A 15355-nucleotide genomic window follows, 5' to 3' on the forward strand; every position below is an offset into this window, starting at 1 on the left:
TTCTCTGTCCTGTCTGCAGCTCCCACACACTTCTCTTCTATGCTGCAACACGAGACACTTCTCTGTACTGTCTTAAAAATCCTAGAAGGTCATGAACTGTAAACAGAGGCTGCATGTAGAGTCTTTAGTGTATGTGGTGTCTGTAGTGTCTGCTGGGGATAAGCTGCTCTGGTCCATTGTCTTTAATCCAAGTAATAATTCCCGGCTTGTGCAGATTAGAGAGACACTTGTTGGCGCTATTATATTTGTCACATTTATTGTTCCCAACCCTGGGAAGGAAAGAGACAATGATAACACACTACGGGTTATATCACATACAAAATCCCAGTGAATCCCCATATACAAAGTTAAAAAGTTTTAATTCCAAAAACAAATCCAAATATACACATATAGGGGCTTATTTATTATTAAACCAACTTCTTGGGATAGTTCCATGTCTAGTTTTGGAGCCCCACTTCCCATCAGATTCAGTAAAGTGGCTTTGGCCCTTTAATAAATGTTCTTATGGTCTATTTTGTGTTTGGGATTTTTTTTTTTTTTTTTTTAAGTCTCAAAATGCATAAAAAGTCCCAGCACGTAGACCAGCAGGGACTGGAGTAACTATGAGACTTTTTGAAAAAGTCTCAAGTCATGTCTCCGGCTTTGCACGGTGTTGCACTTGCAGTATTTCTATGTTTAGGTCATATTGGGGGTCATTTGCTAAGGGCCCGATTCGCATTTTACCGAGGTGTGACCCGAATATTTGCGATTTGCGCCGATTTTCCCTGTATTGCCCCGGGTTTTTGGCACACGCGATCGGATTGTGGCGCATTGGCGCCGCCATGCACGCGACGAAAATTGGCGGGGCGTGGTCGAACAAAAACCCGACGGATTCGGAGAAACGCCCGCGGGACACGCACTTACCTTCACCAAGTATAGGTTCGTGCACTCCGGCGGGCCTCGGCGGACTTCAGCGCAGGAGCGACACCTGGTGGACGTCGGAGGAACTACCTTAGTGAATCGCCGGAAGACCCGAATCCACTGCAGAGAACGTGCCACCGGATTGCGAATGGACCGGGTAAGTAAATCTGCCCCATTAAGTGTATGTAGCCCTGTGAGAAAAAGTCTCAAAAAACCTCAGTGTGATGACTTTGAGACTTTTTTACACCAAAAACCCCCAGAAAAAACCTATTATAAATAACCCCATAAAGTATAATACCCAGAGTACATCTAAAAAGGGATAACAGGAACATTAGGGGGATGTGTGGAGATGGAACGTTCTGGGCCGGATCATCATGGAGACTTTCTTCAGGGAGTAGTAGTCCGTGTTCTTCCAGCTGTACCACACAATGCCGTCGGGTCCCATCGCCTCGCGACCTTTGACATATCTCCCTCCCTAGTAAAGGACAAAGAGAAAAAAAAAGGAAAACATCAGACAGTTCCTTGTATCTCAGCTCCTGGACCCCCCTGGAAGTGAAGTGGTAGGAGCTGGATGTGGACTTGATGCTATCTGATCATTAATGGGTAGAAGCTGTTTAGACCCACCACAATCTACATCCAGGAGCCCCACAAAGGAACCTGACACAAGTTTTGATCCCCTCAGCAATTGTTCAATTTCCCTGCACTGCCCCCACAGGGGAAATAGAGTATTACAGGTCTCTTACTATAATCAATCAACTGGTTCCTCCTGAGACTCTAAAGTTCTTGAAGTTGACTTTGATGACTTGACATAACTATGGTACATCCAGAGCAGTTTTAAGGGAATCAGAGATCACAGGGTGGGTATCTCTATGCATTTACCTACCCAAAAACTAGTAAACATAAAGCGGAGCACAACTCATCCGGAAAAAAATAAGCCCCCTTAAAGTAAGTTCAGCAGAAAAATGAAAAGAAATGACACTTTAAATTCAATGGTGTGAAAAACGGAAACATATAATTTATTGGACCTTAAAGGGATTTTCCATTTTTTAACTAAAATCCCTTTAAACTCCAGAGATCGGCTCAATGCCACCTGTACAATTTCTGTGACATCATCATTTTTGGTCCCCAACAATGACCATGGTGCTAGGTGTCCAAGAGAGACCATAGGTGTAGAGACCGTGAGTTAATCGAAGAGCATACACAACAATGTCCTGAAGACACCACTCAGCACCTCAGTGTGGATGAGGTGGGGTCCGCAAAAGTGTCTAAAACCTAGTAGCCAGAACCCAATGGGGCTTTTATATTCACCGAAGACACTTACCCCGTGGTACACACCGTTGAGGTTGGAGTAGAAGCACTGATAGTACCACCAGCCCCCATGAGAGATGTCCGCACACAGATTCCCAGACCCCGGGGAACTGAAACTTCTTTTATTGTGGTACCAAGCAAACGAGTCCTCAGCGGTCCCACTGGGCCCAGACACGTGGAGGCGGAAGTAGCTGTTCTCATCTTCTATGCTTCATGGGAAGGAAATAATAGTCAAATGTCTTTATTTAACCCCAAAAAACTCCCCAACTATTACGATCATTTACCTTCGCAATCCCCACCACACACCTCGACCCGTGCCCTCGTTTGCCAGCCCATATCCCACTACACTCCCCAACCATTCCACTAATTTACCACCCCAAACCCCACAACACACCCCCAACTATTAGCCTCATTTACCTCCCTAAACCCCACAACACTCCCCCAACCTTCCCCTTATTTACTACCCCATGCCCCAACAACACTTGTTATGTCCTACAAAATGGGTCATTACTAAATTCAGTTGCAGTTGGTTTCCTGGTCGGCTGGAGAGGCTCTGACCCGCTCTGACATTCCACCTCCTATCATCTTTTAGGCTGGACTTCTCCTTGGTTTAACAACTAATTCCTACTGTAGCTGTAGATATCTATCATCTGCTGCCATCTACGGCTCAAAAGTGTCACGGGTGTCCCTGCGATCCATGTCTCGGGTTGGTGGCACACACGTGCCCCTCTCCGTGGCAGCGCCCTCCCTGGCCCTCACTTACCTCTCCTTGGTCATGCTTCCATCAGCGCACGCGCCGGCTCTCGATGATTTAAAGGGCCAGCGCACCGCTGATTGGCGCTGCCCAATTCTGGGTTCCTATTTAAGCTTTCTGCTCCCATCAAACCCAGTCGGATCTTTAAGCGACATAACGATTCCTGTCCCTTGTATCCTGCCCTCCGGTTGTGACCCCTGACCTGACCCTGACTTTGCATCTCTGCCGCCTGCCTTGACAATCTGCTTGTTCCTGACTCCAAGACTGTCCGCTGAATTGGTACTTCGACCTTGGTTGGCACCGTAGACAAGTCACACCTGTGGAACAACCTGGTGGTACCACGCCGCAGCAAGTCCATCCCGCTTTGCGGCGGGCTCTGGTGAAGACCGGGTGTCACTTAGATTCCGGTCCCAGGTGTCGGCTTGTGCCATCGTCTGCGGTGGTCCAGGGGGTTCACTAACCCATTGTCCTGAACTAAAGGAGTGTTAACACCTATATTACATCATGCCTGCTACTGAGGAGTTAATGTGAGATTTATTTGTATTACGCTGTAACAATTGTTATCTTTCCTGCAGAATCCCAGGATGTGATTGGTTGGTGGCTAAACAGGGTTTGAAATGAGCTATAATAGAATCTCACACAAGGCTTCTGGGTTTCATTGTCTGTGTCATTGTCACTTATCTTATGACATTTGGATTGCCTACATCTCTGCTACACAGGCCAGCCTTCTGACCACCCACCGGATCAAGGCTGAGGTACTCCCCAAATTCCTGTTCCACAAAAGGATAACCACCACAGCCAATCCACAGCCTTGTGTGCCTGCAGGAGGCAGCGTTACCAGGCTGTTACCTGCTGCTGTGTGGACTGTTTCTGCCATTAAAGAGACTTTGGTCCAGTGTGATCCCTGGCTGCCGCTAACACCATGGGCCTCCCATCCACCATCTGCCTGGGGATTCTATACACACACTCCCTGCACTATGCTGTGACCTCCCCCTCTTCTTGTATCTCCCCGCTGGCCCTGATGGGTGTGGACGAGGACTGTTTTCCAGGACCAAGCACCATGACATTTCCTAGTACTAGTCCGCACTACAACCCACTCAGGTACCAGGGAATCCAGCTGCCCCCCACAATGCGGTCACGCTGCACAATCTCCCTACCATGTCCTTCTTTACCAGCCAAAACCACTGGTTTGCTTATTTTTCTGCTACATTTGCGCAAAAATTAAATTTTTCACCACCCTTAAAACTTTCTGAAAGGAGAAAGTATGCGGGGGGAGGGGGGCGGGGAAGGTCATCAGACTCTGCTGAATTTCTCTGACAGTTTTCAGGTTTTTGGCCCCCTACTGTGTGTTACGTTTTCACATTTCTCTCCGGCCTCATCGCTCACCTGAAGTCTCTGTACTGGATATACTTGTGTTCCCCATCCCAGTCCTCCAGGTCGATCCGCAGGGAGTATCCGCCCCGGCCGGTGATTTTGTGGATATTCTCGTTTCCCAGCCACAATTCACCCTTCAGGTCTCCGAATCCTTCCGTGTATTCTCTCCAGGTGCGGTTAAAGCTGATCGATCCATCCCGACGTCTCTGAATCACCGTCCAGCCCCCTCCTTACAGGAACAGAGGGAAGTGGTCATAGAGGAGGTTTGTTACAATGTAGCAGCTTGAATAATTGTCATATTGGAGAGAACAGTTTTTAATGGTCACCGAGACGTCACTGGGAATCAAAAGTTCTCCAATTCCCCACAGTGCCCCTGCAGACAGAATGAAGTATTGCACACCGTAAAATAATAGACCAACAATTTACTGTGATGTAAAGTCCAGAGTTCAGGAGAGGATTCATGGAAAACCCCTTTAAATGCTGTTGATGGATTTTGTCATATCCCAGGATTTGAGAAGTTTATTAGAAATAAATTGAGAAGTAAAAATACTGCAGATAATATAATACTATCATCTGACATATAACAGGGACCTCTGCCTTATATATACGCTGCAGCTTTCCCCCTTTACCTTGTGTCTCCATGTCACAGAACACGTGTACTGGGCTCCCACCACCAGGTGGCAGTATGGTATAGACGCCGGAGCTGCGGACACCGCTGTGGTACACACTGGCGCAGTCCGAGTGACACGTCCGCGTCTGCCTCATAGCTGTAACGGAGAAAATACTGAGGATCTGCCAACAACGCAATGTGATATAGAGGGTTAGATAGATATGAGATAGATAGATAGATAGATAGATAGATAGATAGATAGATAGATAGATAGATATGAGATAGATAGATAGATAGATAGATAGATAGATAGATAGATATGAGATAGATAGATAGGAGATAGATAGATAGATAGATAGATAGATAGATAGATAGATAGATAGATAGATAGGAGATAGATAGGAGATAGATAGGAGATAGATAGATAGATAGGAGATAGATAGATAGATAGATAGGAGATAGATAGATAGATAGATAGATAGATAGATAGATAGATAGATAGATAGATAGATAGATAGATGGATGGATGGATAGGTAGATAGATAGATAGATAGATAGATAGATAGATAGATAGATAGATAGATAGATAGATAGATTTAGATAGATAGATAGATAGATAGATAGATAGATAGATAGATATGAGATGGATAGATAGATAGATAGATAGATAGATAGATAGATATGAGATAAGAGATAGATAGATAGATAGATAGATAGATAGATAGATAGATAGATAGATAGATAGGAGATAGATATGAGATAGATAGGAGATAGATAGATAGATAGATAGATAGATAGATAGATAGATAGATAGATAGATAGATAGATGGATGGATGGATGGATGGATGGATGGATGGATGGATGGATGGATGGATGGATAGATAGATAGATAGATAGGAGATAGATAGATAGATAGGAGATAGATAGATAGATAGATAGGAGATAGATAGATAGATATGAGAAAGATAGATAGATATGAGATAGATAGATAGATAGATAGATAGATAGATAGATAGATAGGAGATAGATAGATAGATAGATAGATAGATAGATAGATAGATAGATAGATAGGAGATAGATAGATAGATAGATAGATAGATAGATAGATAGATAGATATGAGATAGATAGATAGATAGATAGGAGATAGATAGATAGATAGATAGATAGATATGAGATAGATAGATAGATAGATAGATAGATAGATATGAGATAGATAGATAGATATGAGATAGATAGATAGATAGATAGATATGAGATAGATAGATAGATAGATAGATAGATAGATAGATAGATAGATATGAGATAGATAGATAGATAGATAGATAGATATGAGATAGATAGATAGATAGATATGAGATAGATAGATAGATATGAGATAGATAGATAGATAGATAGATAGATAGATAGATATGAGATAGATAGATAGATAGATAGATAGATAGATAGATAGATAGATAGATATGAGATAGATAGGAGATAGATAGATAGATAGATAGATATGAGATAGATAGATAGATAGATAGATAGATAGATATGAGATAGATAGATAGATAGATAGATAGATAGATATGAGATAGATAGATAGATAGATAGATAGATAGATAGGAGATAGATAGATAGATAGGAGATAGATAGATAGATAGATAGATAGATAGATATGAGATAGATAGATAGATAGATAGATAGATAGATAGATAGATAGATAGATATGAAATATATAGATAGATAGATAGATAGATAGGAGATAGATAGATAGATAGATAGATAGATAGATAGGAGATAGATAGATAGATAGATAGGAGATAGATAGATAGATATGAGATAGATAGATAGATAGATAGATAGATAGATAGATAGGAGATAGATAGATAGATAGATAGATAGATAGATAGGAGATAGATAGATAGATATGAGATAGATAGATAGATAGATAGATAGATAGATAGATAGATAGATATGAGATAGATAGATAGATATGAGATAGATAGATAGATAGATAGATAGATAGATAGATATGAGATAGATAGATAGATAGATAGATATGAGATAGATAGATAGATATGAGATAGATAGATAGATAGATATGAGATAGATAGATAGATAGATAGATAGATAGATATGAAATATATAGATAGATAGATAGATAGATAGATAGGAGATAGATAGATAGATAGATAGGAGATAGATAGATAGATATGAGATAGATAGATAGATAGATAGATAGATAGATAGATATGAGATAGATAGATAGATATGAGATAGATAGATAGATAGATAGATAGATAGATATGAAATATATAGATAGATAGATAGATAGATAGATAGATAGGAGATAGATAGATAGATATGAGATAGATAGATAGATAGATAGATAGATAGATAGGAGATAGATAGATAGATAGATAGGAGATAGATAGATAGATATGAGATAGATAGATAGATAGATAGATAGATAGATAGATAGATAGATATGAGATAGATAGATAGATATGAGATAGATAGATAGATAGATAGATATGAGATAGATAGATAGATAGATAGATAGATATGAGATAGATAGATAGATAGATAGATATGAGATAGATAGATAGATAGATAGATAGATAGATATGAAATATATAGATAGATAGATAGATAGATAGATAGATAGATAGGAGATAGATAGATAGATAGATAGATATGAGATAGATAGATAGATAGATAGATAGGAGATAGATAGATAGATATGAGATAGATAGATAGATAGATAGATAGATAGATATGAGATAGATAGATAGATATGAGATAGATAGATAGATAGATAGATAGATAGATAGATATGAGATAGATAGATAGATATGAGATAGATAGATAGATAGATAGATAGATAGATAGATAGATATGAGATAGATAGATAGATATGAGATAGATAGATAGATAGATAGATAGATAGATAGATAGATATGAGATAGATAGATAGATAGATAGATAGATATGAAATATATAGATAGATAGATAGATATGAGATAGATAGATAGATAGATAGATAGATATGAGATAGATAGATAGATAGATAGGAGATAGATAGATAGATAGATATGAGATAGATAGATAGATAGATAGATAGATAGATAGATAGATAGATAGGAGATAGATAGATAGATAGATATGAGATAGATAGATAGATAGATAGATAGGAGATAGATAGATAGATATGAGATAGATAGATAGATAGATAGATAGATATGAGATAGATAGATAGATATGAGATAGATAGATAGATAGATAGATATGAGATAGATAGATAGATATGAGATAGATAGATAGATAGATAGATAGATAGATAGATAGATAGATAGATATGAGATAGATAGATAGATATGAGATAGATAGATAGATAGATAGATAGATATGAGATAGATAGATAGATAGATAGATAGATAGATAGGAGATAGATAGATAGATATGAGATAGATAGATAGATAGATAGATAGATAGATAGATAGATATGAGATAGATAGATAGATATGAGATAGATAGATAGATAGATATGAGATAGATAGATAGATATGAGATAGATAGATAGATAGATAGATAGATAGATAGATAGATAGATAGATAGATAGATATGAGATAGATAGATAGATAGATAGATAGATAGATAGATAGATAGGAGATAGATAGATAGATAGATAGATAGATAGATATGAGATAGATAGATAGATAGATAGATAGATAGATAGATAGATAGATACAAAGAAAGCGGGCAGCACTCCAGAGGTAGGTAAAGATAAACGAGTTGTCTTTTATTCCATAGTGAGTAACAATGACAGCGACGTTTCGGCCCTGTAAGAGCCTTTTTCAAGCCATTCAAACAGTGAACATGGTGGATATATATACAAAAAACAAGTGGTCACATGACGTGTCAATCCACGCCCACTGTTTTGACATGGCGCCCACCTATGCTAACATAGTGATGAGGGTCCTAGAGGAAGACGCCGTCTACTCCTCCCCACTCTTTAGACATTGTCTGAGGTGGTGGAGGTATATAGACGACGTCTTCCTCCTGTGGACTGGTACTAAACATGAGCTGATGTTATTTCATGAATTCCTCAATACGATTGACGACACAATTAAATTTACTGTTGTTTCCTCAGATTTTGAATTACAATTTTTAGATGTCACGGTAACTATCAGTGACAACAAATTCGAAACTAATATCTTTTCTAAACCCACAGACAGGAACACTCTTGTTCGATATGAAAGCAGCCACCCCCGCACCACCATCAATTCCTTGCCCTACAGTCAGCTACTCAGAGTAAAGAGGATTACCAGTGAGCCGTCCAAACTTCAGCACAATCTCCAGGTCATGGCCAATAAATTTAGGGCACGTGGTTATCCGAGGCACATCATTGATATGAATTTACAGAAAGTACATGCCAGAGATCGGGAAGAGTTGTTGTCGACACATACCAGACGACAACGACATGATAGGATACCGTTTGTCACTACATTTAATTCGCAGAGTCATAACATCACAAAAATAATCCGTAAACACTGGCCCACATTGACAGGTGGACATAACTGCACCTGTGTTTCAGATTCCGCCACTGATGTCCTATAGGAACTCACATAATATCCGTGACCGAATAGTAAGAGCAGATATAGGGCCACGTAAAACAAGTAGACAACCAGGCTTATTTGGGTACCAAAAGAAAGGATGTTTCCCGTGCTGTAATTGCATAAACTGTAAATATATGATTAAGGGTTCTTCATTCGAACACAACAGCAAACAATACGACATTAAACATTATTTAACTTGTGACAGCGCTTTTGTAGTCTACATATTGAGTTGTCTGTGTGGCCTACTGTATGTGGGAGAAACCACACTGGAAGTCAAAACCCGTTTAAACCAACACAGGTACAGTATAAGGTCCAATCGCAAAGACCTTCCAGTACCTAAACATTTTTCTGAGGCTGGGCATTTAGAGAAACACCTTAGTTTCCGCCTCATTGACCATATACCTCCTTTTAGACGAGGTGGTGATAGAATAGGAGCATTGAAAAGACGTGAATTGCAGTGGATACACATTCTTAACACACTCAGACCTAATGGCCTTAATGTTGATTATAAATTGTGGACACTATAAACCTGTTTTACCAATTGCGGTTTCCTCTTACCGTCAACTTTGATTTTGCAAATGAGTAACTACTTGTGATATTATACTATTGACATTATATGTCTTCTGTTTCTTTCAGAATATATGAGCCTGCCCCAGATGTCTCCCCGTGGATGTTTTTCCCGCAGTTATATGTGATTTTTAGGTTGTTGGAACAAAACATTTTTTGTGGACTGCACCGTGCCTATGCCGTCGCCATGGTTAACTTGAATTTATCAACAATTTATTATACTCATGGTTTATTGCACATCATAATATATTGTGAATGCCATATTACCAATGCATTGGAGATTCTAGCCGAGGATCATATTTAATTATCAGCACATATACAGGGAGGGCTCTGACCCTGACGTTTGCCCCGTTTATTATTAGGGGTATATTCGACTGTGTCACCCCTATCAGTAACGGGTTTCCCAGGCAAGGGTTAATCCGTTTCTGGCCCGTGCTCGCTTAGACTGTTATTACAGTCCTATTATTCCTCTCAGGGCTATCTCTATAAATTAATGGCTGTGCGAGTACAACTTATTAGTTGTTGGGATACTTACCAGTGTCCTGATTTTCAGTTCTTTGTCTTTATTAGTTACATGTCTAGCTTTCATGTTACCATGGCTCCGGACGCTATGACTGGGATTTCCTGCGCAGGCGCATTCAGACGCCGATAGCGTGCGTTCCACCATGCGTTCCAACACTATTTTTCTATTTTTCTACTTGTGTCCACATCGGACATGTATCTTCGCTGATCGGGAGTGATGATCACCATGGGGGAACACCTGGGAAGCACCACCAGAGTATATCTCTCTCCGCACATGCACTTATGCACTTTGTTGTACACCTAAGGTCAGTTGGGGCAATACAACCTATGTCACTAACCACAGGCATTGCCACACTTGTAATATTTTAACACAATACTCATGTATATAAAATGAATTATTCAAATGCACTATGTCCATTGTACATTGTATGTATTATTTGTATTTTATCACAATTATGTCAAAACAGTGGGCGTGGATTGACACGTCATGTGACCACTTGTTTTTTGTATATATATCCACCATGTTCACTGTTTGAATGGCTTGAAAAAGGCTCTTACAGGGCCGAAACGTCGCTGTCATTGTTACTCACTATGGAATAAAAGACAACTCGTTTATCTTTACCTACCTCTGGAGTGCTGCCCGCTTTCTTTGTATCCTAATTAGAGGACTCATGGCCCAGTCCTAGGACGCCTGCACCCAAATTTTACACATGTGGTTTGTGCTGCTTGGACTTTCCCTTCGTTAGATAGATAGATAGATAGATAGGAGATAGATAGATAGGAGATAGATAGATAGATAGATAGATAGATAGATAGATAGATAGGAGATAGATAGATAGGAGATAGATAGATAGATAGATAGATATGAGATAGATAGATAGATAGATAGATAGATATGAGATAGATAGATAGATAGATATGAGATAGATAGATAGATAGATAGATAGATATGAGATAGATAGATAGATATGAGATAGATAGATATATAGATAGATAGATAGATATGAGATAGATAGATAGATAGATAGATAGATATGAGATAGATAGATAGATAGATAGATAGATAGATATGAGATAGATAGATAGATAGATAGATATGAGATAGATAGATAGATAGATATGAGATAGATAGATAGATAGATAGATAGATATGAGATAAATAGATAGATAGATAGATAGATAGATAGATAGGAGATAGATAGATAGATGATAGATAGATAGATAGATAGATAGATAGGAGATAGATATGAGATAGATAGATAGATAGATAGATAGATAGATAGATAGATAGATAGATATGAGATAGATAGATAGATAGATAGATAGATAGATATGAGATAGATAGATAGATATATAGATAGATGGATAGATAGATAGATAGATATGAGATAGATAGATAGATAGATAGATAGATAGATAGATAGATATGAGATAGATAGATGGATAGATAGATAGGAGATAGATAGATAGATAGATAGATAGATATGAGATAGATAGATGGATAGATAGATAGGAGATAGATAGATAGATAGATAGATAGATAGATATGAGATAGATAGATGGATAGATAGATAGGAGATAGATAGATAGATAGATAGATAGATAGATAGATAGATAGGAGATAGATAGATAGATAGATAGATATGAGATAGATAGATAGATAGATAGATAGATAGATAGGTAGATAGATATGAGATAGATAGATAGATAGATAGATAGATAGATATGAGATAGATAGATAGATAGATAGATAGATAGATATGAGATAGATAGATAGATAGATAGATGGATAGATAGATAGATAGATATGAGATAGATAGATAGATATGAGATAGATAGATGGATAGATAGATAGGAGATAGATAGATAGATAGATAGATATGAGATAGATAGATGGATAGATAGATAGATAGATAGATAGATAGATAGATATGAGATAGATAGATGGATAGATAGATAGGAGATAGATAGATAGATAGATAGATAGATAGATAGATAGATAGGAGATAGATAGATAGATATGAGATAGATAGATGGATAGATAGATAGGAGATAGATAGATAGATAGATAGATAGATAGATAGGAGATAGATAGATAGATAGATAGATAGATAGATATGAGATAGATAGATAGATAGATAGATAGATAGGAGATAGATATGAGATAGATAGATAGATAGATAGATAGATATATAGATAGATAGATAGATAGATAGATAGATAGATAGATAGATATGAGATAGATAGATATGAGATAGATAGATAGATAGATAGATAGATATGAGATAGATATGAGATAGATATGAGATAGATAGATAGATATGAGATAGATAGATGGATAGATAGATAGGAGATAGATAGATAGATAGATAGATAGATAGATAGATAGATAGATAGATAGGAGATAGATAGATAGATAGATAGATAGATATGAGATAGATAGGAGATAGATAGATAGATAGATATGAGATAGATAGATAGATAGATAGATAGATAGATAGATATGAGATAGATAGATAGATAGATAGATATGAGATAGATAGGAGAATGATATGAGACAGATATGAGATAGATAGATATGAGATAGATAGATAGATATGAGATAGATAGATAGATAGATAGATAGATAGATAGATATGAGATAGATAGATAGATAGATATGAGATAGATAGATAGATAGATAGATAGATATGAGATAGATAGGAGATAGATATGAGACAGATATGAGATAGATAGATATGAGATAGATAGATAGATAGATAGATAGATAGATATATAGATAGATAGATAGGAGATATATAGATAGATAGATAGATAGATAGATAGATAGATAGGAGATAGATAGATAGATAGATAGATATGAGATAGATAGATAGATAGATAGATAGATAGATATGAGATAAATAGATAGATAGATAGATAGATAGATAGATAGGAGATAGATAGATAGATAGATAGAAGATAGATAGATAGATAGATAGATAGATAGATAGGAGATAGATAGATAGGAGATAGGAGATAGATATGAGATAGATAGATAGATAGATAGATAGATAGATAGATAGGAGATAGATAGATAGATAGATAGATAGATAGATAGATAGATAGATAGATAGATATGAGATAGATAGATAGATAGATAGATAGGAGATAGATAGGAGATAGATAGGAGATAGATAGATAGGAGATAGATAGATAGATAGGAGATAGATAGATAGGAGATAGATAGGAGATAGATAGATAGGAGATAGATAGATAGATAGATAGATAGATAGATAGATAGATAGATAGATATAGATAGATAGATAGATAGGAGATAGATAGATAGATAGATAGATAGATAGATATGAGATAGATAGATAGATAGATAGATAGATAGGAGATAGATAGATAGATAGATAGAAGATAGATAGATAGATAGATAGATAGATAGATATGAGATAGATAGATGGATAGATAGATAGGAGATAGATAGATAGATAGATAGATAGATAGATAGGAGATAGATAGATAGATAGATAGATAGATAGATAGATAGATATGAGATAGATAGATAGATAGATAGATAGATAGGAGATAGATATGAGATAGATAGATAGATAGATAGATAGATAGATAGATAGATAGATAGATAGATAGATAGATAGATATGAGATAGATAGATATGAGATAGATAGATAGATAGATAGATAGATAGATAGATAGATAGATAGATATGAGATAGATATGAGATAGATATGAGATAGATATGAGATAGATAGATAGATATGAGATAGATAGATGGATAGATAGATAGGAGATAGATAGATAGATAGATAGATAGATAGATAGGAGATAGATAGATAGATAGATAGATAGATAGATAGATATGAGATAGATAGGAGATAGATAGATAGATAGATATGAGATAGATAGATAGATAGATAGATAGATAGATAGATAGATAGATATGAGATAGATAGATAGATAGATAGATATGAGATAGATAGGAGATAGATATGAGACAGATATGAGATAGATAGATATGAGATAGATAGATAGATATGAGATAGATAGATAGATAGATAGATAGATATGAGATAGATAGATAGATAGATATGAGATAGATAGATAGATAGATAGATAGATAGATATGAGATAGATAGGAGATAGATATGAGACAGATATGAGATAGATAGATATGAGATAGATAGATAGATATGAGATAGATAGATAGATAGATAGATATATAGATAGATAGATAGGAGATATATAGATAGATAGATAGATAGATAGATAGATAGATAGGAGATAGATAGATAGATAGATAGATAGATAGATAGATATGAGATAGATAGATAGATAGATAGATATGAGATAAATAGATAGATAGATAGATAGATAGATAGATAGATAGATAGATAGGAGATAGATAGATAGATAGATAGAAGATAGATAGATAGATAGATAGATAGATAGGAGATAGATAGATAGGAGATAGGAGATAGATATGAGATAGATAGATAGATAGATAGATAGATAGATAGATAGATAGATAGATAGATAGGAGATAGATAGATAGATAGATAGATAGGAGATAGATAGGAGATAGATAGGAGATAGATAGATAGGAGATAGATAGATAGATAGGAGATAGATAGATAGGAGATAGATAGGAGATAGATAGATAGGAGATAGATAGATAGATAGATAGATAGATAGATAGATATAGATAGA

At 36.6% G+C, this 15355-nt stretch overlaps 1 protein-coding gene across 1 annotated transcript; it reads right to left on the bottom strand.

Annotated features, from left to right (window-relative positions):
* Nucleotides 1-237: 237 nt before the first annotated feature.
* Nucleotides 238-5120, bottom strand: LOC140112680 (angiopoietin-related protein 7-like). Its single transcript, XM_072132585.1, has 4 exons — nucleotides 4966-5120; nucleotides 4349-4565; nucleotides 2222-2417; nucleotides 238-1375 (listed from the first exon to the last, which is right to left on the bottom strand). Exons 1-4 carry the CDS (start codon nucleotides 5099-5101, stop codon nucleotides 1232-1234), a joined length of 693 nt encoding a protein of 230 aa, XP_071988686.1. The 5' UTR covers nucleotides 5102-5120; the 3' UTR covers nucleotides 238-1231.
* Nucleotides 5121-15355: the final 10235 nt, after the last annotated feature.

The sequence above is a fragment of the Engystomops pustulosus genome, unplaced genomic scaffold (assembly GCF_040894005.1).
Source record: "Engystomops pustulosus unplaced genomic scaffold, aEngPut4.maternal MAT_SCAFFOLD_970, whole genome shotgun sequence".
NCBI lineage: Eukaryota > Metazoa > Chordata > Amphibia > Anura > Leptodactylidae > Engystomops > Engystomops pustulosus.